General features: G+C 39.7%; 1 protein-coding gene across 1 annotated transcript; it reads left to right on the plus strand.

Annotated features, from left to right (window-relative positions):
• Positions 1-7,503: 7,503 nt before the first annotated feature.
• On the plus strand, positions 7,504-22,256 carry alpl (alkaline phosphatase, biomineralization associated). Its single transcript, XM_008320745.3, has 12 exons — positions 7,504-7,699; positions 12,538-12,686; positions 12,938-13,057; positions 15,442-15,557; positions 16,518-16,692; positions 18,531-18,706; positions 19,695-19,835; positions 19,922-19,991; positions 20,105-20,239; positions 21,138-21,329; positions 21,412-21,531; positions 21,666-22,256. The coding sequence occupies exons 2-12, from the start codon at positions 12,614-12,616 to the stop codon at positions 21,929-21,931; spliced, it is 1,584 nt and encodes a 527-aa protein (XP_008318967.1). The 5' UTR covers positions 7,504-7,699; positions 12,538-12,613; the 3' UTR covers positions 21,932-22,256.
• Positions 22,257-27,138: the final 4,882 nt, after the last annotated feature.

The raw sequence follows: 27,138 nt of genomic DNA on the forward strand, positions 1-27,138 counted from the left end.
AGTGCCTGGTAATAACGTTGTATAAGTCAGGCTTTAAGCTGCAAATATCTGTTTTTAAAAAAAAAATCTATAGATGTTGTGGAAGAGGTGCACGTTCTATATTAGAAACAAGGAAAGAAAGATAAACAAGGAGACACCTCCACCCCAGGGTTTCGTCACAATGCACTACCAACAAAGGAGTGGGTAATAATTAACCCCAGCTCTCTGTCAGACACAGAACTCCTGGGGTAGTTGCACATTCATTGCATAGGCAAGGGGGTATTAAAGAGTAAATGCAGGCGTAGATGCATGGCAGGGAAAGAATTCCACCAAAATTAAACATTTTGATCAGACAGAGAATGACCTGCTGAAAAGGACTCTCCACTATCTCAGTACAACCTCAGGCTGTGTTCATCTGAAGGTTAAAAATCACACTCAGGACTTTCATTTCCACAAGACAAACCCATGACTGCTGTGTCTGGAGTGTTTTCTAGTCAGCCCATTCAGTCACTGGCAGACACTTGGTTTTTATTTTTACAGTTAATTCGTGTAAACATGTCTCAGAGCAGATAATCTTGCTGCCGTCACTAACATTTCATGGAGCTCCAGGCCAAATCTGCTGCTGCCATTCCTGTTAAATCTTGTTTCTTCTATGAGACAACAACACAGTCTGAACTCGGTTTGTCCACGAGAATAAACATGGAAAATGACAACAAATAATGATATGATACAAGTGTGTGTTAGTTTCCATAAGATAGTGGTATCCAAAGGCGGGGATGAGGCCCCCAGGGGTTGTGTAGCTATTGTGGGCTGGGGGAGGGGATGGGCTGCAAGTCAACAAATATTCTTTATGCCTTTGAATTTTATTTGTTCAATAAGAACAACAGTCAGAATTACAGCGTTTCAGTGACATTTTCAAAAACATTTGCTACAAACATGTTGACGGGGAGGGCTGAAGAAAGACTTTGGGGGGTGCACTGTCTTAAGGCGATGAGTCCAAGAACTGTGTAGGGTGCAAAGACTAACACTGTGGAGTTACCCATGGTGGGATGAATAAGGGACGAAAAAGCTCCCCCACTCCATCACACATCTCAAGCACTAAGCACTATGGGACATAACCCAAACAAAATGGGTGAGAATAACAAAGATGGGAGTTTTTAAGATGCAGAAAAATTAGGAAGAAAACAGTGTGTCTAAAGCAGATGAGGAAGATTTATTGTTATCATTGCGATTGCTAAAGGGATGGAAAGAAAAAGTAAACACAGGTGGAATATGGCTCAAAACAACCAGCGTACAACCAGATATTTCAGGAGAAATTTTTAATCTGCAAGAACTCCCAAGAAAAGTACGTTTTTTTTTCTGTCACTCCTGTAGCAGAGAGGAAAACGCTAAGTTAAGCCCTAACTTTATTCCTAATTCATGAACCTATCTCTGTAGTGATCTGCAAAATGTTCCTACAGTGTCCCCTTGACAATATGACTTTCTCAAAGATGGGCCCAAAAGTACACCTATACCAGGAAAGCACGTGCGCGCACACACACAAGCTTTACCAGATCTAAGCAGTAGGCTCCAACAGCAGTGTTTGTTGTCCAAACCATTTTGAAACACTTGTCTTGCAAATGTGTTGAAATGTTGTTGCATAACCTGAGGTGACTCAACAACACCCTCCCCATCTGACAAAATTTGGAAACTAACATCGGTAAATCCTGAGGAAATAATTAAGACCTTCATTCATGATCCACACAACCCCACTCCCACCTACACGAACTGACCCTGAAACATCTGTAATGACTCTAAACAATCACAAAAACAAGCCATTAAAAAAAAAATCAGAGAACACAGACGTGCCATCACTTACTGTAAAAGCAGTTGATGACCTATTTGTGAATTAACATCTGTAAAAACTGACCAGACGTGAGAAGGAATTCCTGTTGATGGTGCCCAGACTTACTGTAAGTCACGCTAACAACTCAGATGGGACCCATGGAATTATTCCTTGATGACATTCTCAGCAACGCGCGATCTGGAAACTTTGAAGCGAGTCACCTATTGTGTGTCTTTCAGGATGTGAAGGTGTCTTCCCACAGGAGAGATGGTAACAGGAGGGCTCACTATCCCACAATACTTGGAAGCAGTGTGTGGCCACAGCCTTTGAGTAAGGCCATAAAAGCACCAACATGCGTCACTGAACCTTCCAACCTGGCGATTATTTGTAGTGCAGGGGCATTCCTCCAAGAATAACTGCAGTGTGTTTGTGTTTGGAATTGAGTGCTGCATGTACTGTATGTATAGTGTAGACTCTCTCTCAGATTAAATCTGCTGGGGCAAACACCGAACAGGACAAGAATTGAACTTCAACACTTACTGTGCAGCAGCAGCAGCAGCAGCAGCAGCAGCAGCAGCTCCTGTGAGTGCACGTCACAGTCTGTGGAGCTCAGCTTTGTGTTTGTTAAAAAATAAAACTGATTGAGATTTATCAATTCTCAATTTTGTTGTTGCTAACTTTACACTTGTTTGTTTGTTGCACCTCTGCAAGTGGTGCTACAAACAAAGTTTAACTGCCTTGGTTTGTAAGTTGAAAGTCTTTTTTTATTGTTTAACATAATAATAATAATATAAAATTACCATGTTTACTGAACCTCTCAAGTCAGGTGCTTTGGTTACAACTCTTATGTTTCAGTAGCCAATTAATGCAGTTATGCATGTTATCAGGCCTCAACACCTGATTGGCTCAACTGAGTCCATTGTTGTCAATGATATTCACGTTAAAAGGAGGTGGCGGGCTGGATTCCACCCGCAGGCCTTTAGTTTGACATACCTCAAACTTATCTCAAACTTCTCCTGTGCTACTAAAGTTTGGACAGCGGTTTGTCCACCACTGGTCAGAGCAGCTGTCGACAGGAACATCTGTTCTGAATTGTTAGTAATTGGTCAGTAGTTGGTCTCCAGTCAGCATCATGTTTTCTCACAGGATTTCCACTGTGACGCACAGAGGAGACACTGGTGTGTAGCTTTTAAAGCACTTAGTCAATAGTGGGGCCTTAAATGACTTTAAACTTTGGAAACAAATATAACAATACTAAAGGAAAGAAAATCTACGCAGGGAAGTCTCTGGAGGAGCACCACAAATGATTAATGGTTACTTTCTACGTAAGCTGCTAGTAAACACATTTGAAGAAAGAAAATCTAAAGAAAGGCTCCTCATTAAGGCACGGTGGTGACTGGCAGATGTAGCCCCCGACCACAGACAGTCAGTAATTGAAGACCTCATATAGCAAACAAGCTGATCCTCAGCAGCTGTGACCTGAGTGGAGATGATGACACCGGTACCAAACACCACAGCATTATCAGTTAATAATAAGTAGTTGGAGCTGAGACACAAATGTCTAATAGTCATGTGCTGCTTATGTACAGCATCCACTTAATTTAATTTAATGTATTAATTAATTAAATTGTTCCTAGAGTGAGGGGCGTAGCCCAAGAACGATATTTTCTTTATTTTCTTTCTCTTTTTTCTTCCCACAGTTTTGATTAAATCACGAGGTGAGGGGAAAAAAATCTAGAATAAGTTTTAGTATAAAGTATAAAGTTTTGAGATTATGAGAATAAAGCTGAGAATTTCTTGTTTTTCTTTTAAACTTGTTAGGTTAGAGAAATAAATCTGTAATTTTATTGCATTTATGGGAATTAATTTGTAACTTATGATAAAAATGCTGTTAGTTTATCAGAGTTAAAATAAAATATGATGAGAAAAATACTGTAACATACTAAAATAATGATGAATAAATTAAAATGTAATGACTTTTCACCTAATGATTGTTCTCAACCTGATTGACATTTCTTTAAAGGCGTTAACATGAACATTTAACCCTTAATCCTCCTGAATCCCAGAGAAGAAGTCTGAGGTTTGGGAAAACATTCCAGAAATACCACAGCAGTGTTGCACATAAACATCAGCCAAGTGAAAAAAAACGTCTCCGTCGGGAATAAACAAGAGCTTTGATGTGATTCACCGCTGCGTAGACTAAGAATCAACAGCTTACTGGGTGCACACACATGTGTCATGTATGTGACTTTGTCTGCTGCAGTGACATTAATTCTGACCTTTGACCTGCACATAAGGTTGTGACCACTTTGTCCTGCACTGTACGTTCAGCCGACCAGCCAACTGACCAAACAAACAAATAAGTAAACAAACACATCCAGATGACGGACTGACGCTGACACGTTCAGCCTTTTACTGCATTTTATCTTTCTGTCCCGTCCCTTGTGTTTCTGCCTTCAAGGCCGCAGATAAAGACAACTTTGTCTCGGGCATTAGCTCCTGACCTCTGACGTCACAACACTGCAGGGATTTTCTTTCCTTTCGCAGCACAGAGATGTTTCCTCTGCAGAAAACACCCTGATAATGTCAAGTATTAAAAAAAGCTCCTTTGCCAGACAATCAGATTTTCCCTGCGCTGTTGTAAAACCAAGCTGAAGGAGTTCAACATGTGTGGCTCGTTACTGAGGTGTGCGCAGGGTCGTTAAGATTCATTTACTGTGAATCTGCTTAAATCAATCAGCTAACCACATAAGGCCCTTGATGAAAAAGAGCAGTGACTCCCAACCACTGCTGTGAGGGATCATCAGGTTTACTGTTGAAAATTCATTGTTCTAAAAACAAAAACATTATTTACTGTAAATAATTTGTCTTTCTCTGTCTGTGCAACAGTGGCTGTCAGTACTGTGAATAATCTTCCACTAGGTGGCTGCAGATGGTTATAAAGTCAGATGTATGTGTATCTTTCTTCAATTCCTGCGCCTATATTTGCATTATGTTCAATTAAACAGGCCCATGCCATTACATATACTGTAACATGTCTCTCTCAAAGCATAAAGATACAATTATCAATGAAAGCTGTCCGTTTAGCGAGTTAGCTTCTGTCCGATTGCCACAGAAAATGTTTGACACAGCGGAATTTCTTGGTTTAAAAGTTTAGTCTAACTGATCTTACAGTATAAACAGCTCTGGTCTAAGGCACAAGTGAGTTCATTTAAAAAAACCAAAATGAACATTTGCCCTGTTTTAGAAGAGAAATATTCTTCTAAAACAGTATATCAGTTTCTAATGATGTCACAGTCTTAGTCTGAGCAAGTAGCTTCACCTTCACAGGTCAACAAACATCCGATGACCCACACTCTCGTCTCCTATGGCCTTATCCCACATGTACATATCTTTGGACTGTGAAAAATAAAGGTTGACTCAAATCCAACTCTATACAGGAAGTGTGTTCTGTCTGAAATCACTCTGTTTCACTATCAGCTTACAAACACAGGTATTCTTTTTCACTTGTTGAACTGTTAAAGTTCCTGTTTCAGACTGTGGCAGATGGAGTCACTATGAAGTTACACATTTGTCACAAAGTTCCTTCCTGCCCCCAGGATTGACAGAGTGCAAGGACACAGGTCCAGAAGTAAAAAGACAAGAGGCTCCATTGTCACTCTTACATAATCTAGTCATCCACTGTTGGCTTTTCTTTGTACGGATAGTTGACTGAGACGCTCTTTAATGTTGCCGCTTATAAGACATGGGTTTATTTAAACTACAGACATTTTAGGTCCGTACAGTGGTTAATAAAATGTTGTCCCACAGGGCCCTGATTTCAATGAGAGGACAGTTGTTGACCCCGCTCCATAGTCCCTCACCACCACTCACACAATCACAGCTCTTGTTTCTCACTTTGTTGACCTTTATTTCAAACACTAATTCCTACCAAACTTCTATCCTCACAGGACACAGGAAAAAATAAATATGTGGATATTTCCCACCATACCACAAACAAATAACTTTTTTTTTAAACTGAAATTAATTTGCCTTGCAGCTCCCTCCATGTGAGGCTCTGCAGCCTCCATAGGGGCACGACCCCCAGAGGGTAAAAAACCTGTGTGATGAGTGAATAAAAACAGAAAAAAAGTATCTACATTAAAAACTGCTGAAATACAGCCCCAAACTATTACAAAGCCTGGGAGCGGGGGAGGTCAGACTGTACTTAAATAACTGGAGATTAATCAGTGGAAACATATTCCTCTGAGAGATCTGTAAAGATTTTCCATCCCATCACTTTTCATATTAAATTTCCACTTAGTTCCTCATGACAAGAAATACACAGGATATAGGTTTCTACTTCCCCTTTAATGTCAACATTTCCTGACTAGTTTCTAAAGTATTTTTGAACATACAATCAATGTTCATCACTGAGGCATGAACAACAATCTTACAAAAAATGTGAATACATCACAGAAAATAACCTGTAAAAGTCAGGATTTAAATACCAGCTCTGTTACTCTTCAAGTACATGTTTAAAACAGCAGCTACGTAAAGCAGTACATTTAATTACAGTAGTACATATACTATAAGTAGCCCTGAGGATTTAAAAGATATGATGTTCTTTTGAGCCAAAACAATCATCAACAATGTCGACTAAGGAGTGATACACAGAACTGAGTGTACGAACAGTATGTGTACAGCATTACACAAGCGAATGTTTTGGCTGATACGTGTAAACCTATGTCCCAGTTAGGACACTGAAACACAAAGACAACACCGCTTAAAACGCTAAAAACACGACTCGCTGTAGGAACAGACAGCTTGTCATATAGACAATGAAGTAAAAGACAGTTATACTTATTAACGGGTTACTTTAGTTTGGAAAACATTGACTTGTTTGGTCAGAAAGAAAATAAAAAAGAAATTACAGCGTAGTATGGTTCTGGCTTTCAGAATAATTTGGACAAATCAAATGTTTTAGTACTTACTGTTAAAAGGCGATTTGTGTTCGCAGTGTGTTTTCAACCTGTAGCTGCTGTTGGTGCTATTACTCCAACGTGCTTTCTGACCGAGCAACTGAGCGTGAGCGCCAGTAAAAACATCCAAAGAGGCTGCGCTGTGTGTCAAGATAATTCTCTACTGCCACTACCGGAAGTGGTGGCTCGTCCATGAATCTTCTTTTTAATTAAAAGTCCTTTTATTATTAAAGTGTATTTTGTTATTAGAAGTGTTTTATTAAAACAGTTTTACAGGTTAAAGCATTGACATGAATACATACACAAATATATTTCACAGTTTTGTGAAAGTGCTCCGATGTCATTCAGCAAACCTCCTGTGTAGTAATTTGAGTATTATTAGTTATATGATTATATGATCAGTTTGGTTTGTTAGTTGATTTGATTACTCTTCAGTATGGTTCCCGCAACTAAAAGTTTTTTTTTTTTTGTAGAAATATTTTTTTACTTTTTTTATTAGCACAGAGCTATACATACAAAAAAAAAAAAACAAAAACAAAAAAAACCCCCAACTACATACAGTTTGACATTAAGGGATTTTGGTTTAATATTATTAAACATGTCTGCATACTGCAGGTTACAAACAACCTAATGCAATTCTTCAATTGTCCGCCAGGTAGAGCGCTAACTCCACCTACTCGCTGGACCGATCATCACCGTTATTTATTTTCTCCCCCCCCTGTTTTCCCTCTCTTTCTTTTCCCTTGGAGAGGATACAGCCCGCTATTCTGCCTCATCCGGAGGAGGACGCAGTGTGAAACAGTCGTGGCTTTATAAAAGAGCCCGTGAGATCTGCGGAGACACAGTCAATGAGGGAGAAGTGGATGAAGTGGCGACCGCACATTCGGGTGTAAATAACTTCCAGTGGGAGAAAAAAGCAACAAAAAGTCTTTGAGTGAGTCGAACAAACACAGTGATTTTTCTTATTGTCTTTTGTTTCTCAGATTTGCTGTTTTCTTTTCCCATTGTTTGTTTATGTTTTGTGCGTGATTGAGGACATACGCTTGAATTGTCTCTGCAATGTCAACTGATTCAAACCGCGGTTCATCTGTTACATCACTAGTTTTGTTTTTTCACCAGCTTTTCTGGACTTTGATATAGTAACGAGTTGTGTAGCTGTTGCACTGCGGTTTCAGTTGCATTCTAAAGTGGAACTGAAGCCTAAATAGTGAGAATGTAGGATTTCCCAGCATCCTCTATTTTCAGACTCTCTTCGTACATTTGGGTGTTGATGAAGATTCAGCAGCTCAGCCTCCTTCAACTCAGATTATTGAGAATTACAGACTTTTAATAATTCTCGTGACAGGTAGTTTATGTGAATGAACGGACGAGAGTCACACGAAACATCGTTACTGTAGATCTGTTAATTTAAATTTTAAAATTAAATCACCGTCTAGCTGCTGATTGTTTACGATTATACGTCATTAATCACGATTAATCATGACCATCCTTAATCACGATTGATTAATGTAGATCACATGTGTCAAACTCGAGGCCCGGGCGCCAAATGCAGCCCGAAAAGTCATTAAAAAACTTAATTAACTTTAATGCCTTGATCAATGGAGGATTAACTTTAATGCAGCATTGAGTTTTAACCTGATAAATTAAAAGAGTTTTTTATGGAGTAGTTACATCTGCACAGTCTTCCATTTACAACCGGCCCTTCAAGGGGAACTGTATTGCTGATATGGTCCCCGGTGAAAATGAGTTTGACACCTTTTATGTTTATCAATAAAATAACAGTGCTAAATACTACTCTACTATTAAAGTGTCTTGCTGGTACAGGAAGAAAAAATGTCCACCTGTATTTTCAGCCCAATAATGTGTGTCAGGGCAGCAACAGGTGGATGGGCAGTTAGAGTTAGTGGATATACTGTAGAGTGTGTGTCATTCTGCCCTTGCATTAAAATTGGAATTTTTTCATCAGATTAATTTCATAATTTTGAAAACTCCCAATGACACACTCAAAGTTGAATTGAAGGTTAAATAAAAATGGATAAAAAAACATGGAAGTGTACAGTTCTTTTGAATAACATCCTGTGTTGAAATAATAACAAAAACACTGACAAGCATCAAAACTATCTTTGAGGCAAACTAGTGTGTGTTCAACAATCAGTTAAATGTGTGTTTTTCTTTAGGCCATGATGAGAACATTGACAGCAGTTAAAGGATTAAAATAAAATCATAAGCTGAGAATTTGCGACTGAAATTGGTTTTATTGTCAACTTGTGGTCCAAAGGTCCAAATGATGTTGCTACAACATAATATTTGATCTCTCAATGATCTTTTCTATTTTCTTTATGCATATGTTTTACTGTGTATGCAGTAAGACTTTATGAAAATTGGAGCAGTAAAAAGCAGGATGTCTGCTGTCAGCGTGACAGTGTGTTTAAACATCAGCTATTCTGTGTGCATATGAAACCCACTGCGGGCCAGACTGGTGTGAGAAGCAAACCAAGTTTGTCTGTTTATCACGTTGTGACTGAGTAATGTGGGAGTGAAGTAAGACAGGAGAAGATAAAGTGAGTGAGAACAGAACACTCATCAGCTTTACTCTCCTGGCACTGATTAATGTCAGTGTTTTCAGAGGTCGGCTTCACCCCCCAACGCTCTCACACAGTCTGTCTTCTTAGCCCGCTGCATTGATGCTTCCATACAGCATAATTGAGGCTAAACCTTAGCCACATCGTCCATCCTCCTCACTCTAACCGTACCACAACTTATACTGTTAACCTAACTTTAACCACTGCCTGCAAGATTAGTCAAATGTGGTTCTGCATCCACCGGTTTGTGCATCTATAAATACATCAGCAACTCACACACACTTGTAAGGAGTATTTACAGCCTCATTACACTGCTCAGGTCCTGTTTACACAACTGCGATACATTATGACTACAGCGACTCTGGATACAGAGCGTTAACACAGATCTGGAGCAAGAAAATTCAACGTTTAAACTGAGCCACAGAGCATGCATATAATGCTTGCAAACTGTAAACAAACTAACTGTAGCACACAAACTAGCTGAATTAGCTTCTCCAGTGTGGTCAGAAGTAGCATGATCTCTTGTGTGGAGTTGAGCAGGGATACTGGATTTAAAGGTTACAGAGAGGCAGAGTAGCGTCTCACTCTGCTTGTTTTTAAATCTTTCCCACCCCAACATTCTGTCATTGTCTAAATACACGGCTACATCAGCACTATAGCTCCGGGATCCGCAGTCGTATCATCTATGTGTAAATGCAACTATAGTTTCATTCAACTATAGTTTCATTTACTTAACATAAACTGTTAAAAGATTCCAAATGGTCTTCACAACATAGTATTGACAGAAACACACACACACTGGTTGTTGTGTTTCGTGAGCTCTTCACAGAGACACAAAGCATCCCCTGACCTTTGACCCTATCCCTAACCATTACAAGTACATGCCTAGGCCTTATTCTCAAAGAAAGTTTTGGTCGACTACAGCCGTGAAATTTCCTCTGAAATTCGACTAATCACTGTGGGGCGGGGGACGTGGTTGTCTTGTCAGCCTAAATTAATTATAAAAGACAAAGTCTAGGAGTTTTGCACCATGTGCAATGTCATAGCCCATGATTTCCAAAAACATATAAATATGTATCAATATATAAATATAGATATATAAATAGAACTGTTCAAGAATATATATATATATGTACCATGAACACACACACACACACATTGGTGAGGACTAATCTTCTTTGACTACTTAGCCTCATACCTAATCCTCCAGCCAATATGAAATGTAACCTAACCAAGAGAACGCCAGCATTAACAGAAGCCTAATCCATGCTGTGAAGGTACAGTACCTGCTGAGCAGCACATGTACTTGGGTGCATTACTTGCATCGGAACTCCCTCAGAGCTGAAGACCCCTCGACACCCTGTTAGAGACAAGAATCCTTGTTTCTACAAAGATTAAGAAGGAGCTGGCCCTCTGTTTACACCATGACTGAAGTGGGATTTAAAGTGACACTGACCACCGTCCTGTCCTCCATCCTGCTGCTGGTTGTGCGGGCACTGCTGTGCTACTTCACCTGCAGGTTGGCAGGTCCACAGCCTCTGGGTGGACTTGGCCACTTTTGATGCCCCTGTGAGGTCCAACACGTAAGGAATGTTCAATGCCTCTGAGTACTGATATGGAACATCATTATATATTGAATTCAAGAGCAGCTCAAGAGGTTTGAGGACTTTATAAAAACAACAACGCTGTTTATCTGAATGTTTTCAACATGTGGACTCCGGGGGACGTAGTAGTACCACGCCACAACAGGCTTCTTAGCAGTGTGTTCGACAGTGGTCGCCACAGCCATGTGAAGTCCACACTGTGTTTTGGGAGAGTCTGTAAACCTGACGCAAACCAACCTAGGAGTTAGGAACAAGGTGGTATTGACTCTAGAACATTCTGGTGGCAGGTGCTGGTCCTACAATGTCATCTAACATAAATGAATTAATATTAATTAATAATCATAATAATTTAGCTATTATCCATCCATCTATTTTCATTCGCTTATCCGTTACCGGGTCGCGGGGGCAGCAGTCTCCATGACCGCCACCCAAATCACACTGCACCGTACCAACCCCCCATAAACCCTCCTACACAGAGTCCACTGGAAGGTACCAACCACCCTCACCGGGACTCGATCTTGCCCAGGAGGTGAACCCTGGGGTTTTACACCAATGACAGAGACATTGCCTCTGGGCCAAAGCGCCACAATTTAGCCAATATTATTTATAACAATGGCTTTGACAAAAGAGATCACATGGATCTCGATCAAAAATGTTTCAGTTTGCCTTGACTGAGTGACTGAACTTTGACATATGTCATCTGAACATTCTGACTTACCTCAGAACAGCATTATGTGTCCTTTTGTGTGAGCGGCACAAGCTTTTGAAAGTGTTATCTAAAATAACATTGTAGATAACACGATTATAGGGAAAAACAAGTTTTAGTTCAAACAAATGTAAATTTGATCATTTCAATAAACCATGTGATTCTACAAAGACTGCTGACGGCAACTGCTGACGCAAAAGTAAACTTTTTTTTTTTTCATTTAGAGATACATTTTTGAGTCAGTTGGGAATAATCAGCTTAACTATCCTCCTGTAAACCTCTCACAGCTGGGGAGACTCATCTCCATGAAATCACAGTGACTGTAAAAACATTCGTCTATGTAGGAACATTCGCTGGTTCCTTCTCTTGGAGGTGGTTACATGTCATTTCCTGGTTATCTGTACACTCAGACTGATGTTTTACTGGAAACTCAACAGTTTCGATCATCAGTTGTCTGCGTGGATGCCCTGCTTCATCAGAACAATTACTACATGTTTGTTTTTCTTTCTTCTCTTTCTTTCGTCAGTTCGTAGTCTTCAACTAAATGTCTGCTCAACAACAGCTGAATGAGATGTAGCGTAGTGTGATTCACAGTTGTCAAAGTGTTTTTCTCTAAATAAGGTCACACTTTGGCTATGACTGAAAACATGAGGAACGTATTTACGGATATTAAAAGTTATGTGGAGGTGTTGGTTTGTCAACATTTGACAACAAAGAACTTCATTTCCTGCCAACAAACGAAATCTTAAGAGCAAATGAAGCGAACTTTTTTATTTTCTGATATGGCTAGGACCAGAGATCAAAATCTACCGTATTCAGTACATTAACATCTCAAAGTATGCAACCCTAATTATTGCTTTTAATTCTATCTCTGTCTCAGCTCACTGGCTCAATCTGTGCAAAGTTACAGTTGTGTGAAGGAGAATCACGTCGTGAACCACAGACACCATCGGACCATGAAGGTGACGGCGCTGCTCCTCGTGTGTTCCTGTCTGATCCTGGAGTCTCTGGAGAAGCCACTGTTCCCCGGTACAGGACTGTTTTGTTAGCCAAATGCAAACACAAATTTCAAAAAGCTCTTTGCATGCCTGTCGACTGATGATGTGAATACTAATCCTTACAGTACGTGGAATTATTTGGTTGCTGCCAATTCGAAAGAACTCCTGTTTTTTAAGAGTTTGTAGGCTGAGAACCATCAAACTACTCTCAGGTTCATACAAATCTGTATCATCTGTCTTTTAGAGTTTTTTCATACATTTTATTGTTTGTTTTTTAACTAGAGCAAGAAAAAGACCCCAAATTTTGGAATTCATGGGCCCAGCAGACTCTGATAAACGCCGTGACTCTGCAAACCTTAAATGTCAACAGAGCAAAGAATCTAATCTTCTTTCTGGGAGATGGTAAGCTGACAACGTATCTACCTAAAAATATATTTCTCATATTCACCTTTTACTGTGTCTGTAATACAATATTAATAACAATAGTACTGTAGTACCTGCCTTGATCAATGGAGGATCAAAGATTCCAGGAGAAAAAAATGGGAACAGGAAACAGTTGTCAGACAGGAAACTAGCTGTCACACTACAGGCTGTGGTTGAAACTAATTTGTACATTTGAGCATTTAATCTTCCAACACAAACGAACCACATTAGTGGTGGTGTTAAGTTCATCAAGGTTTGTTTTTCTGCCTGCATTCAGTTAGAGGTGGGAGAGGTTTCCCCGGAGCAGAGCTTTTCACGGTTTTAAACTGGGAGCCTCAGTGTGAACAAAGCTCTGACGAAAAAGCCCTTCACCCCAACCTTACCCTGTGTTACTTGCTAACTTGCTATGGCATGGTAACTGACAGGTGAAAGCCTAATACTACTGTAATATTGGTGTAATTATATTTGAAACTCGAAACTCTACTATTTCTCTTCAGTTTAATATGTTTACAAAACACGTGTTGGTTTCCTCAGGCCAACTTTATTTTAAAAAAATGTATATATATATATATATATTTTTAAATTCCAACCCCTGGCTCATGTGTACGAAATGGACAAAAGTATTCGGTTCTAAAAGTGGGGTTTAGAAAATGTATAAAAAAAAAACATTGCCTATGTATTTCCGACATTAACGCAAAGTAGCTACATTTATTTTATTTTAGTTTTTGTGTGTGGGTGTGTGTGTGAAAAGGAGGAAAAGGGGGGTCAAACATATGGCCTGCGGGTCAAAACCGGCCCGTTTGGGGTTACAGGCCAGCACACTTGATGAATTTCCAAATACAGGAAATGTAAAATTATATTTCATTATAATTAATTTTAAAAAATATATAATTGAGAGTTATCTTAATGTACTTCTTTGCATGAAAACAAAGGAGGGAAAACACGGACTTATTGTTATTTAAAGGTAATTATGTTACGATGGTCCATCCCACTTGACATCTAATTAAGGTGGAATGAGTTTGATACCCCTGGTATCTGGTCCCTGCAGAAATATTAAACGCTGCTATAACTGAATATCCCTCATGTTTACACAGCAGGTACAACAAACTACTAGAATTTTAATATGTCAATAAAACGTAGGCAGTTGCTCCACTAGGCATAAAGTATAGGCATGCAATTCACGGAGGAGACACACACTTTTGATTAAACTTTGTGTACGTTCCCTTTAACTAATGAAAATGGAATGCAAAATTATATATATATATATATAAATAGTAGAATTCATTTAGCAAATTAATAACTACCTTTAAATTTTCTTTCTTTCCCCCCCCATTTTCCCCCTCAAAAAATGCGTTTTGGGGTCTGTGTACGCGTTAAAAACCGATAACGCACCGACCATTTTTTAAAGTATAACATTAGCATTGGCATGAAGAACGAAAAAAATACATAAAAACAACAGACAGCAGTGAGATATGCAGGAGTAATACGTTAAACACAAACACAAATACACACACGCTCTTGTTTACAGGTGACGTTATGTTCCTGTAAAAATAAAGATGGCAACCTGTCACTGGAAGAAGTGAGAGCAGGGACCGGGGCTTTGTTATGATGAGCGGGCACAGCCTCGAGCCTGCGCCCACCTGAGCACGTCCGCCCCTGCGGGCAAGTAGCCTTCTGCGCCCTCGCGGACACGCTGTCGCTCACCTGTCTGACCGCCGCCAACCGCCGCACCGTCCAAAGCGGTCGTGCTGCTGTCACCAATGCCTTTATTGATCTGACGGAATTCACAAAGAACAAAATAAATTTTTGAAAACAAGGACCAACAGAAAAAACGTTTTATATCAAAAATATACGTATATATCAAGTTTCCGCCCAGGGAGGAACAACCCACTTCCATCAGGTAGAACAAATAAAACAATTTTGTGGAATTATAACTAAACAACTATTAACCTCTGCTGCATATATATATATATATATATATATGTATGTATACGTATACGTTATGAGGACCCTTCTTTCATTCATTCCTTCTGCCGTGAAACTGTTCACGTCCCTCATGTAAAATCCCTGACATGTTTCAAATTATAACGTAAAGAGTGCTTTCCCACAACCCCCTGTGATCACATGTCATTTCAGGAATGCAGTCCTGAAAGTCATGGCAATTTAAAATTCCAGAAGATAGATTTATTGCCATCTCCTCAAACCACACTTTTCAGAACTTTTAAAAACAAACCCCTTCGTTAGCCAAAAACCCTGTCCTCTTTTAAAACACTTTACTTTGTTTTTCATGAGCGGAATTTAAATAACCTGACTTCAGAAAGGACAAAGAAGATCATTAAACCAACTTCATAAAATGTTTACAGGAATGGGCGTTCCCACGGTGACAGCTGCTCGAATACTGAAGGGACAGCGGAATGGACAGAGTGGTGAAGAGACACAGCTGGAGATGGAAAAATTCCCTTTTGTTTCATTGGCAAAGGTCAGATTTATTGATGTTGTTGTTTATCACACTGTACAACACAGTACTGAGCAATATTTGTGTGTACTGTACTATACTTACGCTTATACTGTACTTACTGTAACAATAAAAATGCCGAAACACTATAAAACATCTAGATCACGTCAGGAGGTTCCACAAACGTCTTCAAAGTCTCAGTTACTGGTCTTAGGAATTAGGTTTTGATTTGGCCTCAAACCTGTGATTGAGACATGCCCTGTGATTTGAGGAACATCATTCCTGGATGTAGCTGACATCACATTAAGAGTTGATGCATCGTTAAAAAAAAAAAAAAAATCAAACGTCAGAATGTGGCAAAAAACGATGTACAAATGCAGCACAATCCTGCACAAAGCCTGGTTACAGGAAAAAACATATACCATATGCATCATCTGGACTATAACTCCTTCAGATTCATTTATGGTGAGGTGAAGTTTGTCATAGAATTACTCCTACAAAGATTTCATTCCAAAACCAGATGAGAACCCCTGGACGTCATCATGCAACTTGGTTTTTTTTTAGTTTGATTTTCTAACTTATAATCTATACTAACCACATGATCATGTCAATGTGTCATAGCCTACTTAAAAAAGTTGTCTGTTTATTAAGATCTTGGACATGGTCCAATGTTTGATCTGTTAAATGTCAAGAAATCAGGACAGCAAAAGTCAGCGATGACATCATCATTGACATTTGTCCACTCACCAATAATGTATACAGCACAGAGCTGCTCACACACTCTTAAAATCCAGCATTCACATAAAGAATTGAAATCACAGGCCGCGCTTTTTTTTGGAAAACTCTCTTATGAATAGAAAATAAATTCTTATTATTAATTAGCAATAAATACAATTGCGTATACGTATGTAAACATATATAAAACAGAGCACTTTTAGAATCTTTTTTAATCTGACTGTACACTTCTGACTGGCGACTCCACAGACGTACAACACTGATGCACAGGTGGCGGACAGTGCAGGAACAGCCACAGCATTCCTCTGTGGAGTCAAAGCCAATGCAGGCACGGTGGGCGTGAGCGCAGCTGCTGTGCGAGCCCAGTGTAACACCACACGGGGCAACGAGGTCAAGTCCATCCTCAAGTGGGCCAAGGATGCAGGTAGGGTGAAATAAAGTACAACTTTCACACAGAGATCCACTGTTGTTGCAAGAACCTGCCGTGAGCCATCAGTTTTTGTCTTTCTCTTTAACCTGTGCATCTGTGCAGTCTGATAATATTAAATGTCAAAAGCAAATGTGAGAGGAATTTGTACACTGTTTTCTTTGTGGGGGTGGTGAGGGTCACCATGTGAGCGGTGTGTGTGAGAAAAAGAAAGTTATTTGAGAGTAGGTTCATGGCTCACGGGTAATAAGAAATTCACTCAGTCCTCAGGGAAGGTACAGCGCAGCCCATCCAATGTTGGCAGTTCTAAAAGAATGGGAAATGTTATTTCCATCGGCCCTTATAAGGAGAATCTGTTTTCTACCACCACATGATTTGTCGATAAAAGAAGTCGTGTCTTTTAAACAAACTAGAAATCTGTTCATGGCAATCGTTCTCTGTACGTCTTCGTGGGAGTCCGTGATGACAGGCCAGATCGACAATAATGTCTGAGGTTCATATCAGCATCTGCTGAAGTCGGCTTCATTTTGGTTTTGGCACTTTCTACAATGCCCAGTTGTTGCAAACAATGAATGAACTGCGACAGGATCACATTTTTAGAAGATTTGTGGACAGTCATGATGTCATGAAGCGTCTTGTGATTAGCAGCAGCATCAAACTACTTCCAAAGAGAAACCAACTTCAACAGAAAAGTGAGTTCTGAAATGGACCTACATATGTGAATTGGCTCCATTACTCACTAACATAACAACATAAAGTAACACTCCAAACACTTGTTGTCGTAGTATCCTCTCCCTTATCACAGTAGTTGCGTTCCAAGACCCACCGCAACAAGGTACAATAGTACACCGAGTACGCATTGTATTAGCCAATAGTATGCTGTATACAATCTTGTCTAAACAAAGGTAAACAAAGCTACTAGCGATCTTTCGCAAATTCGCTTATCTCAATTTCAAAACGAGAATCTACATTTTTAAACTAATTAGGTAATAATGTCTTTTAGCTTATTTTTTTGCTATATCTTGCGATATAGCAAAAATTTTGCAAGATCGGATTTAAAAACAAACAAACTGCGATGTACTGAGGGAGTGGAAGGAGAACCGTGGTATAGAAAGGGAACACTGTATATGATTTTTTGACATATCCTGTGTGTTGGCCTGGTGAATATAAACAACTCATTGAACTTTGTCTCACTTTATTATTGGCTTTTGCTAAAATCTGCGTTAAACAATTCCATATTGTTCCTCTTTGGATCCATCAGATTAAACACTGTTGTCCTTGAATGCCGTGTGTTGAATGCTTTTGTTGCTTTGTTTTTATCTTCTGAAATGCAGTCACATGGTCCAACTGACAGTGGCATAGAGAGAGCTACATCTCACAAACACCTTTCTTTCCTATTGGCTGAATTTAGCCGTTACTTTAAAATATAAGTATATAATATAAGGCTGGTAAGTCTCAAAAACCAAAAGAACAGAGAGTGTTGTTATTGTATCCTGTAGAAAATGAGACGATTTCTCACCATGTTGTACTAATGTTCGGGTCTGTTGTTTTTGTTGATTTTGTGGACTCATTTGTCAGTCTCGACATCTTTTAATAGAACACACTGATGGTTTTGTAAATTATTATCCAAGTTCAAGGTAAAATAGAAGAAAAGCCACAGTGGATTAGATAGATATGTTGAATCAGTGTTGCTTTTAAACGCTGCCAAAATCCATTCCCTTTATCTTCTCAGCAGTTGTTACAGTAAATGAGGAGATAATAAGTCATGGAAATAAAGTTTGAGAGAATATATTTTTTCTCTGATGAAAGTGTGCATGTGTGTGTGTCAACTGCAGGAAAGTCTGTGGGAATTGTGACCACCACACGCGTCAACCACGCCACCCCCAGTGCTGCGTATGCTCACTCTGTGGACAGAGAATGGTACTCTGACCACGAGATGCCGGAGGATGCCGTCCAGGCTGGCTGCAAGGACATCGCCAGACAACTATTCGAAAACATTCCCGACATTGACGTGAGTTTGATAATTGCACTTTGAGTAACGGGTCCAGCAGTCTGAAGAGGTGGTCAAAGACAGTTAATAGTGGCCTTGATGCTGGTCTCGCTGTTTTCTTTTTTGGTACGTTGTTCTTTTCAGTGGAACTCTGAGTCAGAGTCATTTCTCAGAAAAACTTTAGTTCAACTTCCTTTGAAGAGAACAGCAGCAGGTTACAATTAGAATAAGATAAAAAAAAACGTTTGAAGCTTGTGGGCTTCTCAGACATGACCTCATATATATATATATATATATTATAGTAATAATTTTAACAAATTCTTGAACAATTGTTTTGTCTCCTGATTCACACACTTCAGGTTTTATTGATCACCATTTCTATTTTGATTTACTGACCTCACTCCAGGACTCCGCAGTCTCTGACTGACTACAGCCGCTTAAGTCCTAGTTTAACTGATATGGATAAAGGAATGATCCTTTACGCTGTTACGCTGTAACAAACTCTCTTTGTTTAGTATTTCAGCACTGGCACTTTAAGTTTAGCTCAGTTTGGTTAACACTGACCTCTAAGGTCAATAGCACACAGGGCAGTGTTTCCCAAACTTTTTTTCCAGGACCCATATTTTAAAAGTCATCCTTTGCGACCCAAGTCAATAGACATTATACGTAAACTCCTGGGAAGCATGATGCGAGACAACCCAAAAAGGGTTTCTTTGGAAAACAATGCTGTAGGGAATAACTCCTTTTCTTTAGTAGTAATTACCAGGAATGACGTGGTACAACTTTTTTATGTCTGATACTGATACTGTAACTTAGGAGTATCGTCCAATACCGATATTAACCTAATACCTTCAGCATTTGAGCTTAGGTATCAGGTCGGACTATAGTTTTTTTCCATGTTCAATGCTGAGATTGAACCAATATCATAACGATACCAATACCAAGTTTCGGATCGCTCATTCAGTACATACCCTTCTTCTGGAATGACCTCTGCTGTGTGTGTTTTCAGGTGATTATGGGCGGAGGGAGGAAGTACATGTTTCCCAAAAACACTTCTGATGTCGAGTATCCTAATGTCGCAAAATACTTTGGCACACGCAAAGATGGCAGAAACCTGGTTCAGGAGTGGATTGATGGAAAGAAGGATAAAGTAATTTGTTGGAAATACTTTTACATAATGTTTGAAGTAACTTACAAGTCACACAGTAGAAATTATGTCTCTGTTTTATACCACAGAAAGCTCACTATGTCTGGAACAAGAGGCAGCTTTTATCTCTGAATCCTAACAACGTTCAATACCTACTGGGTGAGTCTCCAACCTTAAGGTCTTTAGGGTTGAAATAAGGGAGAAAGCACTCACTGTGGTCCCTGCATGGGTACTCGGTACAACTTCTTAGAACTTCTCTGTTCTTACTGCAGGTCTGTTTGAACCTGCGGATCTGCCGTATGACCTTGAGAGGAACACTGAGTCTGATCCCTCACTGACAGAGATGGTGGAGGTGGCCATCAAGATCCTAGGCAAGAACCCCCTTGGATTTTACTTGCTGGTTGAAGGTAGGTCTGTTTATACAGTCCGACAGTCAGGAATAAATGTCCTAGTTCGTCACAAAAAGGAAAAGAAAACTAACCAATAAAAAAGAAACTTAAAGTGAAGAGTTGTAAGAGAGAATGTTAAATATCACAATATTGGCTTGTCTTGTAGCTGTCTTAGTGTGGTGTTAAAGTTGTTCTGGAACATGTTGGAAATGTTGCCAGTAGGTCCTAACTGGGCTAAAGTTACTTCCTGTGGGTTGTAGTAGGTTTTGGGTCCAAGGAAGAGAAAGTTTTGGAGAACGGAGCACTGACAGGAATCAGTCGCAGTCGCAAAAAAACAGTTTGAGCAAAGAATTCAAGTATTCCCTAAACGTTGGACATCAGTCTACAAAAACATTGTCTTTCTCATCCTGGACAGAAGAGAGACAGAAAAATTAACCCATTCATTTAACTGAGTAGAACAGATCCCAACCATTTTTGTAAAACCCTGCAATTTACTGTGGCATGTAAATGCCTAAAAATGTAACTACATGTTGTGGTGACGCTGACCACAACCGCTGTGACTGTTCCAGTGTGGAGTAGGTCTCCTTTGTCCAATTCAGTGACTGTACAGGCTCACAAGCATTATGTCAGTCATACCAGTCTGTGTACACAAACTAGCACTCTGGTCCTTTTTCTTTCCAAATTCTTCTACTTACTCTACTACTCAGACCCGGGCTGGAGTGCCATGTTGTAATTTCGCTATTCAGACCAAAACATTAAACAATTAAAGAAAGACTCTTTTAAGTTCTGGACCATTTTGGTGGAGATGAATGAAGAGATTTTGACTTTCTTATTTCAAGATGTTATTCTTCACACTTAGTGAACACCACAAATAAAGGTATCTTGTTCAAACTACTGGTTTTGTTTTTTTTTCGAGGTGGACGCATCGACCACGGACACCACGATGGTAAAGCAAAGCAAGCTCTGCATGAAGCTGTGGAAATGGACAGAGCCATCGGCAAGGCAGATCTGATGACCAGCGTCCACGACACGATGACTGTAGTCACAGCTGACCACTCCCATATGTTCAACTTTGGAGGATACACAGACAGAGGAAACACCATATTTGGTTTGTACATGTCCAGTGTGACTAATCTATAACAGCTGGTTATAGAAAATAAATACATAAAAAATAACAAAACAAACCCCAGGTCTGGCCCCCATGCTGAGTGATGTGGATCAGATGTCGTTCACTTCCATCTTGTATGGAAACGGACCAGGTTACAAAGTTGTGAGAGGAAGCAGGGAGAATGTGTCTACAGTTGACTACAGTAAGTACAACACATGCAGCCACTGAAGTTCACTTCAGAGAACTTGACAAAAGTATGTCATCTGCTCATTTCAACGGCCATGTATACAACGCACATCCAAAACCTTGTATTTTTGTTTGTTGCTTCCTTCTCAGTGGATAACAACTACCAGGCTCAGTCTGCTGTACCTCTAGCTATGGAGACTCACGGAGGAGAAGACGTCGCCGTGTTTGCAAAAGGCCCCATGGCTCATCTCCTTCATGGAGTCCATGAGCAGAACTACATCCCTCATGTCATGGCGTACGCTGCCTGCATTGGCCAGAATAAGGATCACTGTATGTTAGGTAATGGGGCTGAAAACGTACGTCCCCTTATTGCCAGTGTCGTAGTTCTTTTCACAGTTTCCCAACTCCTCTGCTGACTTGGTCTCCACAGTGTTTATGATGTTCTCAGAAGGACGTCTCAAAGCCTGCACTAGTGATTCTGAAGGCTTTAGGGGCAGAGTTGAGTTGAGACCGGGCAACACATGAGGCTGAAATATGATTGGATAAAAAACTTAACCAAGAGAAAAGCCAGGAGTGAGGATGAATAAATAGAACAGTGATAAATATATTGAAAAATAAGTCACTGATGTTTAGGCCAGCAGAGAAGACCTTGCTGGCCCTGGTGGTCCAACACTGCTTGTTAATAACTACATTGGTACTGTTTTGTCTTAGAGTCAATAAAAATGTTTTCTCCAAGCCGCATTGGTTGTCTTTTTCATTAATTTCCTTAATTATGTACTAACTGTTGTTAAAGTTAAATTTAGCATCATTAACTGCTATTTTTATTCACAACCTGTGGGACAGCACAGGGTCAAAAATGTCTCGACCTGGTTGCAAGAAGTTTTGGCGTTAGACAGGGAATATTTTGACCTAATGTGCGTCATATGTTTTACTCTCCCATCTTCTCTGTTCTGGTCCATTTGGAATGTGAATGGACAGAAGCCAAGCATTCTATTGCATTACATGCTCATCAGGACAACACAGGACTCATGTTGGCTGAAGCATGAAAAGGGTTGATTCAGTTTCAACGAGGGAAGTGAAGTTCTCACGCTCACAGCAACACAACAGCAGAATCAGAATCGCAGGTAGACACTCGAGGGCGGTACAAACGCACACAAAAAAAATCACAAAATGTTGTTGTTTGTAAAACGACCGAAATAAGTTTAAAAATCTAAAGTGAAACGCAATCTAAAAAAGTAAGACTGGACATGTCACAAAATTATCAGCCAAACGAGGGGGTGGGGGGGTCATACAGAGATCACCAAAATTATTCTAAAAAAAACCAAACTCTTTCATCATAGACTCATGTCTGGCAACAGTACAACTACAGGCTTCATTCTGCAGAAATCACTTTAGTGTGTGTGTCTGACTGTCCTGCCTGCAGTCCAGATCCACCTACAGTTGAAATGAGGACTAAAATCAGACAACAGACCAATTAGCAGTGAGCAGTTCAGAACTTTTAACCCAGATTAGGTTTTACAGCGCTGTGACCTTGATGAACATCACTTCAATCCACAACGCCTACTCTTTATTTCTATGAGACGTGGATCAGTCTTTCATCTGGGCCATCTGTGTCAAGCCTCGACACAATGTTCTGTCAACAGTAGGGATTTTGATTTATGCCTCTTACTGTGAATTCAAACTCATCACCTCCATCACTTTGACCAGCCTGTCATCGGTCCCTGATGGCTCTGTACATTCCCTTTCACTCCGCCTGTCCTGCTCACTTTGATTTGGCCACTTTACTGGAAGCGATGATCAATCTACTAGCCTGTGGTAGCTTGTTGAGTTCAGACAGCCTCAGATAGATCAGAATTAAAGAGCCAAGCAAGGCTGACAGCAGAGGAGCTGCTCTATAAAAGGGAGCACTGGAGCAGGAACATGCCATTTCATACATTTTTAATTCAGTTTTCTCTCCTGGAGCAAAGCGAGATTCAAGGTCCATTTTTCTTGAGGGTCATTCATGATTTTAGAAGAAAACTGAATGAACAATACGTCTTAAACCACTTCTACTAAGTAGGCCAAGTTTCATAAAAAAGTTTTAACTGATGTTAACCTAGGCTCTTCTCTCAATGTTATTCTACCAATAAAATTGTGTACAATAACGTCAATGCAACTGACATGAAGAGGTAAAACTGTTCATGATGACCATGACATTACACCCCAAGCCGTCAGCCCAGAGGTGTGACTGATGTTCAAACTACATATTCACGTCTTTCACAGCCAGTGAAAGGAAGAGAAAATTATTACAAATTATTAAAAGGAAATAAAGAAAAATGTACAACTTGCCATTCTATATACAGTGGAACCTCGACATACGAGTATTTAGGGTCACAAGCAAGCCGCTGAGCAAATTTTGGCTTCGAGATACGAGTAAAGACTCGAGATACAAGCACGCTTACAGATGTCGACGCTAGGTGGACGAGCACTCAGAGCAGCCCATGCCACATCACTCGTTTTTTTAGAGGTCCGGAATGGAATTAATTTTTTTCTGTTATTTCTTCTGGGAAAACATGATTCGAGATACGAGGACCTCGAGTTACGAGCTTGGTCCTGGAACGGATTATGCTCGTATCTTGAGGTTCCACTGTATTTATTTCTTAGGTCGTAAAGTGGTGCAAATATTTGCTACTAGTGTGTGCCCTAATCAGATGCACTGCAGTGAATATAGATCAAATATTATCTCGGTCCCACATTTCATAGATTAGGAACTGGTCACCGTAAACAAGACTCAGCAAAAACAACCAATACATCTACCCTGGAAATACCAATACTGTGAAGGCGAGATAGTGATGCCTGAGTCAAATAATGTTCACCTAGAATTGAACAACTGCTAAAAAAAAACCCATATATCATATACATAAAGCAAATACAGGGGATCTTAGGTCGGGGTTTAGTTCCTAGCGGTGACTAACTCACTTTTTCACCATAATTCGAAATAGTCACCGCTAGGAACTAAACCACACGCAAAGTGTGCTTTTAAATTCAGTTTGGTGTGACAAAAACGTGAAGTTTAACACTGACAGCAACTGAGTACAAACAATGCTTGTTAGCCATAATGAACGGCAGAAGTTTCAACAAAATATGGCGTACCACCAGTGAATATAAACAGGTCTGTCTTCCTTGTCAGAAATAAGAAAAAAGGCTTTCTTAATAAATGTATCATAGGTGTGGAGACGTAACAGTGAAATGCTGTAAGTCGAGGACGTCTTAAACCGAGGACCCCTGTATAGTTAAAAAATAACCCAGACATACTGTTACTATACTTTTTTGTTTCTTTTTTGTCTTATTTGAAAGGTTTATTATCTGATGTAAAATAACGAAATAATATATAATAATAAAATAAGGAATAATAAGGTGTGTTTATAAATTACACTTATACGCCCAGTTTGACATTAAAGAGAATTTTACACTATATATGTATATTTAAATGGTAGAGGGCTCCACCTCCATCTCTCTGTAAGTCTGAGCATCCATGGTCTGAAAGAACGTTAAACACTACTGTTGAGGTTTAAATAGTTACCAAACAACTGGGTCAATAAGTAAGGTTGGCTAATGTTAAGGGAACATAGAAAAACCAAAGGCTACTGTAGCCAATGAGAGTGGCAATTACTGGAGTTCCTACCTGTCATTCCTGAGAGTCAGTCATGTGCATCTCTGCACACGTCCACCTGCGCAAGTAACCCAGTTAATAAAGTACAAAGTCTCGCAAACAAAGATTGACAAATGGTGTTTGCTATGGTTATTTTGTTGTTTTTGTGGACAAGGCCATTACCTAACCGTTCACTGATTGCTGGGCTTGTGTGCAAAACACAACACAGTACGTATTTTAACGTCATCTCACAGTAGACCGCTTCAGTCAGTGTCTGCAGCTGTGAAAACATGTTGATAATTTGTGCATATAAGGAATTCCATGACTTGAACCCTACCAATGTAATCACACCAGTTGATTTTGTCAGGTTGTTGGAAGTGTATGCTGCTGTGTTCAGCTGCAAGAATGCTACCCTCTATCTGTATTTTCTCTCTGTTACTTTATGATTTTGACAAAAAAAGGTTGGTGAAAAAAACAGGCTTCAGTGGCGGTCACTGGATGCAGTGCTACAGTTACAAACCCAACCGATGAAAAAAAACAAGTTGTTGTGGTTTTAGTTATACTCTGTCATTTTGTAAATAAATACTATTTATAGAGCTGCCGCAGCCACTGTTTCACAGCTACAGAGTCACTATGACCTCAGTGATGAGAACAAATGTGACAGGTGAACAATACCAGATTTTGCGAAGCAATAACAGTGGTGTGGTGTGTTTGCTGCTGCTCCCTGTTAATGAGCAGCTACAGTGTCTTATTAAACGGCTTCTTGTCGAACACGTGTTTTAAATGTGTGTTTGATTCAAGTCTCAACACGTGACGTAAGTTTGATTTTTCCCCCCAAGATAATTTCATCCCAAACAAGATACAGAGCATGCTTACGAGAAAATAAACTCAAAAAGTCATAACCCCGGTATCTAGAATAAATCTTAATTTCTTGAATCGCTTTCTTCCCTCATTGAATAGAAGTCTCTCCGTCGTCTTTTGTGGTCTCCTGGCTCCCACACGTCTCCTCTGACCTCTCCTTTGAGCTGCTCCTCACCTCCCCCACACAACATTCTGACTGTCTTCCGCAACTGCATGCATAAGCTGATCCAAACTTTGAATACTATCTTCCCCTCCCCAGTGCAGAAAGTAAAACCTTTGTGGGAGGAAGGACGCCAAGAAAAACTTTAAAGCGGATTTTATGCCTTTCAGTGATTGCACTGTAATAACTGGGGCCAACAGAAAGGAGACTCACTCGCACTTTGTAGACTGGGAAACATTCAGAACTACTCAATATCCATTATCTGTGTCCTTGTTGATGCTAACACATTTCTATTAAATATCTATAATATATTTAATATTATTTAGTGCATGGTTAGATTTTTACTCTCTATAAAATTGGTTTCAATGCCATTTTGGAACATTTAAAGGGATATGGTCTCAAAGCCAGTGTGCAAATCTAGATTTTAGCTAACAATTGCTGTAGAAAATGGCTGCAGATGGATATATTAGTAAGTGACTATTTTTTTTCTTTGCTTCTCAAAATGTGGAGCAGGCCCCACAGATGAGGAACAGACATGAAAGGTGGGGCGCAACAAACAGGTGGAAATTGATTTGTTATAAAATACGACATTACTTGGATTTAGTTAAATAAATTTGAAATGTAATTTATCAAGCTCTTGTTGGGGCAAAACAGAGAAAAAAATCCCCATGTGGGCACTGACCAAAACTTTGAGAACACCTGCGTTATGTAACATTATCAAATGGTGAAAGGCATGCAGGAACGCCAGGATGGCCTGACAGGAATATTTCAGAAATCATCACACTTGCAAAAGCATTTAGGTAATAATAATAATAATAAAAGCTAGGCTAAAATAAAGTGTATGACCATACTGAAGATCATACTGAAGTCGTCAGTTAACAACAAATGTGTGTAGAGTGCAAGGAAAACAGTTCACTAAATAAACAAACTCTGGACTGTCTTTCTTGGACCTGTGTGCAGGATATATATAT

Source organism: Cynoglossus semilaevis, chromosome 11, assembly GCF_000523025.1.
Source record: "Cynoglossus semilaevis isolate Cse_v1.0 chromosome 11, Cse_v1.0, whole genome shotgun sequence".
Lineage (NCBI taxonomy): Eukaryota > Metazoa > Chordata > Actinopteri > Pleuronectiformes > Cynoglossidae > Cynoglossus > Cynoglossus semilaevis.